Source organism: Fukomys damarensis, unplaced genomic scaffold (assembly GCF_012274545.1).
Source record: "Fukomys damarensis isolate Sample0158 unplaced genomic scaffold, DMR_v1.0_HiC HiC_scaffold_32, whole genome shotgun sequence".
NCBI classification, from domain to species: domain Eukaryota; kingdom Metazoa; phylum Chordata; class Mammalia; order Rodentia; family Bathyergidae; genus Fukomys; species Fukomys damarensis.
In genome coordinates this window covers 31,726,805-31,731,375 of record NW_022900944.1, presented here as the reverse complement: position 1 = coordinate 31,731,375, position 4,571 = coordinate 31,726,805, and the positions used below count along the sequence as shown (strand labels likewise).

The following is a 4,571-nucleotide window of genomic DNA, read 5'->3' as shown; positions in this document are numbered from 1 at the left end:
GGCAGAAAGGAACATCCAGGAGCCTGGCATCTGCTGGTGAGGTGCTGCTGCCCCCTTGTGGCCAAAAGCTCAGTCACACCATGCCATGTTTTCCTACCCACTTTGCCCTTGGCCACAGTGGTTCTCATGTCTAGCACATGTTGGGCCTTCTCTGAGCTAGCTTCAGAGACAGACCCATTAGGGGACCAGAGCTCCCAGGCCTAGCTTCAGGCTGAGCCTCCTCAGCAATACCTCCCACTCTCTTCTCCCGCTTTCCTTTCCAAGTCCAGTTCTAGCCTCTGGGCTTTCTTCCACCAGGATTTCCAGGGCAGATGCACAGGCACTTGTCATTGAAGCATGGACACACCAGTGTCAGGAAAGGAACATAAGACAGTTTTAGAGCAGAGGGTCAGAAGTGTAGCAGGCCAGGTAGGAAAGGCATTTTGGTTTTATTTTCTGTAAAACTCTGTAAATAAAATACAAAACCAGGGGATGTGGCGAGGCAGAGGCAAGGTGGCCAGGCCCCGGACACTGTCTGTGTGAAGGGATGTGCTGAGCCGAACCTGGGAGGCACTTGACTGCAGGCACTGACTACCAAGCCCAGGGGCAACAGAATATATTAGATTTTCATTGATAGAAATCTGTGGGGAGGGGTATTTGGAGCCAGCCCCTACCCTCCCTGCCAGTGCCTGGTGAGCCCTGAAAGAGGGGGGAAGAGCCCTGGGAGCCAGCAGATGAACAGTTTAGAATGCTGTGCTGGCCATGCTGCCAGGCCCAAAGATGCGGGGTAGGGCATCCAGTGACTCCTCCAGCCGTCGATGGGCAGACTGTCCTTCTTCTCCTGTAATGGGTAAAAATGGGATCAGGAGTGGCCATTGTCTCATCCTGGCCCTTCTATCCCTGACCCTGTCTCACCTGTCCCCATCAGCCAAGAATCTACTTGACCTGAATCTCCCACACCCCAGCTTTACCACACTGCTGCAGGCTCTGCCGAGCAGCTTCCCTCACAGCTTCTGTGTCTGTTTGGCACAAGTACACCAGGGGCTCAATGCCTTCAGGGGCCTATCAGGGAAGAGAACACTGAAGTGGGCTCAATGGAGCAGTGGTAAGTATAGAGGGTACGGGTGCTGGGAACACAAGTGAAAGGGCTAGGAGGTTGGCAGGAGTCACCTTGATGCAGCCCAGGGCCAGGCAGCCAGCCACTCGAGTATGTACATCCTCATCCTCGAGCTGGTCCAGGAAGCACAGGAGGGCCTGGGCAAGGGTGGAAGGGCAGACTTAGCCAGACACTGGGAGCCTGGACCCCAAACCTCCTCAAGGAACCTGTGCTCACTCTCACCCTCTCCCGGAAGGTAGGGCCCAGTGACAGGCTCCGGAGCTGGGTGCTGACAGCAGCCATGACCTTGTTGTTGCCATGGACAAGTAGGGAGCTCAGGGCCCGAAGTCCATCCCTTCTCAGCCGTCCCTCAGGTGCCAACCTCAGGGCCTTCAGCACAACAGCCTGGTCATCAGAGTTCAGATTCCGTACCAGTAACACTGAAAGAAAGAACAAGGTTTTGGAAAAAAGGCAGTAAGGCAAGGAGCATCCTTATCCGCACCCTCAGACCCACCCACAAGATTAGGCCATTTTGTGGTCAGGGCCACTGCCTCACCCTCCTCAGCAGTCTCAGTCACATAGGTCTCCATGGAGGTGCTGTCCAAGGCTTCCACGTAACTCCAAAACTGAAAGACGGTGAGCTGCTCCCCAGGACCTGGCTGGGGCCTCCTGGGCAGCTTCTGCCCTAGGGCATCCTCCAAGAATTTCACACAAACTGCAGGAAGCAGTGTCACATAAGTTGTACCCAGATATTTGGGAGAAAGAGAATGCACCTAATCCCATACTCATGTCCAGGGACTCCTTTTTCATACTCTGCCTACTTGGGCCCAACTCTATTCTTTCTTACTATTGCTTACAGGTAGTATGTCTGTGAGGGCTGATCTGGCCTTTCCTGAGGTCCCTATCATTAGGGAGCCAAGAAGAGACAGAAGAGGCAGGTAGGCAGCTCACTTACCAGCCTCAGCTAAGTCTGGCTGGCGCATGGAGAGACGGGCATCATACTGGCTGCAGAAAGTGAGGAGCACCTGCTCCACAGGACAGATGAATGGGCTGAGTCCCTCTGTGCATTTGTCCCAGAAGATCAGGAAGCCAGGCCGAGAGGCTGAGAACTGCACCACTGTGAAGGGATGCAGGAAACCATCAGAAATAGAGCAGGTGGGTAGGGGGGAAACTTGTACATAAATGGGGTAGGGCAAGGTACCAGCTTTGGGGCAGACACCAGAGCCAGAGCCCAAGGGGCCCATTACCTTCCTGGGCAGAAGTGGGAGGGATCTCCCATACCCTGCTGAGCTCACACACTGCTTCAAACACTCGGGCTTCCCGCAGTAGCCGTTCCAGGGCCCATGCCTCCTGACAGCGCAAGGGCCCAAATGTGCCCAGTTTCTGGAAAAGAAGGATGGCTAAGTAGCACAGATGTCAGGAAGGGACTAGGGAGGGTGGAGTTCTCAGACTACAAGTCCCAGCATGCAGTGGGAGAGTCCTGTGGGTTATTCCATTCAGCAAGAGCCAAATGCCAGGGCCCTGGGGCACTGGGGCTGTGGAACTCAAGAGGAGGTACAGAGGACCATGACTGGAGTGCACAGTTCTCTGGGACAAGGAGAAGGGCAGGAGAGAGGAGGGGAGGGTCATTAGCCTCACCAGCAGGAGACGACTGCAGTGGTACAGGTGCTGGACCAAGGCAGCATCCAGAGCTAGACACCCCGTGCTGAGGGGGTGGGCATTGAGCAAGTCTATGCTGTCCTCAGCCCCATCCTCCAAGCTGCTTGGGGGCCTGGGAGAAAATGGGGTCAACCACCCCAAGAGCACACATCACCATCTGGTCCACAGCATTTATTTTTATTAAGTTCTGCCCATCCCAGATAGAAGAACAGACAATGCACAGACAACAAACAATAGGTAAGTTCACAGACTTTCAAGAGGGGGAAGGGGATGTAATCAGCAGGGCATAGCAGGGGTCTTTGGTCAGCCTGCCCAATGCCACTTCCAGTTAGGACCGCAGGGGCTCCCGGGACTTGGATGGGCGGGAGTAGAGTCGCAAGCGGGATGGTCTACGAGGGGTGGACTGCAAGGGGTGCAAGGCATGGGGCCTTGACCTGGGAAGCAGCAGAGGGAGAAGGGACCGGGAACACCTTTCAAGTGGGAATCGGTAAAGTCCACCCCAGGACTGACAACTGAGGGACTGGTGTCTCCGGAGGAGTCGGGGTCGAAGCAGAGGGGACCGATGGGGAATGCAGGGTGCACGGGGAAGCACTGAGAGAACTCCTTCACAGGGTAGGTCCAAGGTGAGGCCATGTGAAAGAGGGGTAGGTGGCTCACTAGTTGCTGGGGATCGGTGGGGGAGGTAGACACTGCAGAGATGAGGAGTAGGGCAGCCAGAAACTCTGGGGACAGATGGAGTTGGAGATGTGGGCATCCAGGACACATGAGGTACACATGGGAAGAGTGAGCACAATCTATCCTCACGTGCTCCACCTGACCCCACCTCACCCATTCCTGTCTTGCCTTTTTCCCAACTCATCTGTTCCTCCTCTACCTTCATCGCCTTCTCCTTCATTTCTTTCCCCTTGCCTAGTCCATCTTGCCTAGCTTTCTCACCTTTCTCCAGGACCATCATGGTCTACATCTTCGTCTTCATTGAGGAAGCTGAAGCTCTCCAGGGCATGCTCCACAGTAATGCTGAGACTGGAGGCCCGGCTGCGAGTCAGGCCTTGTCTCTGCTGAGGTTAAGGAGAAGGTCAGAGCTACTCCCATCACCTGGCCCCTTCCCTGTGCTTTCCCAGTCCAGCCCAGCCTTTCTCACCATAAGCAGGCTCTCCAGCCGAGTCACCTCCTGCTCCAGGCCTTGCAGCTCAGGGAACTGGCCCCGGTAGTCATCCAGGGCAGCCATTAAGGCCCCCAGGGCATCCTCCAGCCTCTTGTCCCCAGCCCCTCCAGCTGCCCCTGTGACTGGAACTTGAGCAGCCAGGCTAGGTTTTGAATGCTGGGGTTCAGGGACTAAGGGTGAGGGAGGAGGGCTTAGGCTCTGAATAGGCTCTTGGGGATCTGGGACAGGACATGGGTACAATGTGCTGGGGGTTATGGGGTCTGCCTGAGAATAGGGAGTGGAGGCTGCATGGCTACAGGGTAAGGGGTCTGTGCCTAGGAGGATGGGGCCTGTAGAGGGGTTAGGGTGTATAGCATGGTCTTGAGAAGAGAAAAGGCTTACATTTGTAAGGGTGGAGCTTGTAGTGGTCTGGACTGGGCCCATAGCATTGAGGGTAGGCCTTGTAGTGGTGTGAGTTGATATCTTGGCTTTGTAGGTGAGGCTTGTGGTTGCAGGAGTGGGACTTGAAGTAGTATGGGTGGAACTTGTGTTTTGTGTAGGGCTTGGAGTAGTGTGGATGGGACTTGGGACGGTGTGGGTAGGGCTTGGGTTAGGGAGGGTGGGCATGGGGCTCGGGGGAGTAGGGTGGGTGGGGCTTGCAATAGTGTGGTTGGCACTTGGGGGGATGAGTGG

General features: G+C 55.6%; 1 protein-coding gene across 2 annotated transcripts in view; it reads right to left on the bottom strand.

Annotated features, from left to right (window-relative positions):
• Positions 1 to 401: 401 nt before the first annotated feature.
• Positions 402 to 4,571, bottom strand: part of Ripor1 (RHO family interacting cell polarization regulator 1) — an 8,478-nt gene continuing 4,308 nt past the window's right edge. The window contains exons 13-22 of one of the 2 annotated variants that reach the window (XM_010612240.3): positions 3,876 to 4,228; positions 3,671 to 3,792; positions 2,714 to 2,846; positions 2,323 to 2,458; positions 2,031 to 2,192; positions 1,632 to 1,790; positions 1,319 to 1,515; positions 1,150 to 1,233; positions 925 to 1,041; positions 402 to 820 (exon numbers count right to left, since the gene is read on the bottom strand). In XM_010612240.3, the coding sequence (XP_010610542.1) occupies positions 650 to 820; positions 925 to 1,041; positions 1,150 to 1,233; positions 1,319 to 1,515; positions 1,632 to 1,790; positions 2,031 to 2,192; positions 2,323 to 2,458; positions 2,714 to 2,846; positions 3,671 to 3,792; positions 3,876 to 4,228 (1,634 nt within the window). In that variant the 3' untranslated portion in view covers positions 402 to 649. Of the gene's footprint in view, positions 821 to 924; positions 1,042 to 1,149; positions 1,234 to 1,318; positions 1,516 to 1,631; positions 1,791 to 2,030; positions 2,193 to 2,322; positions 2,459 to 2,713; positions 2,847 to 3,670; positions 3,793 to 3,875; positions 4,489 to 4,571 lie in introns of both variants that reach the window. The other variant, XM_010612241.3, reaches the window with a different exon arrangement.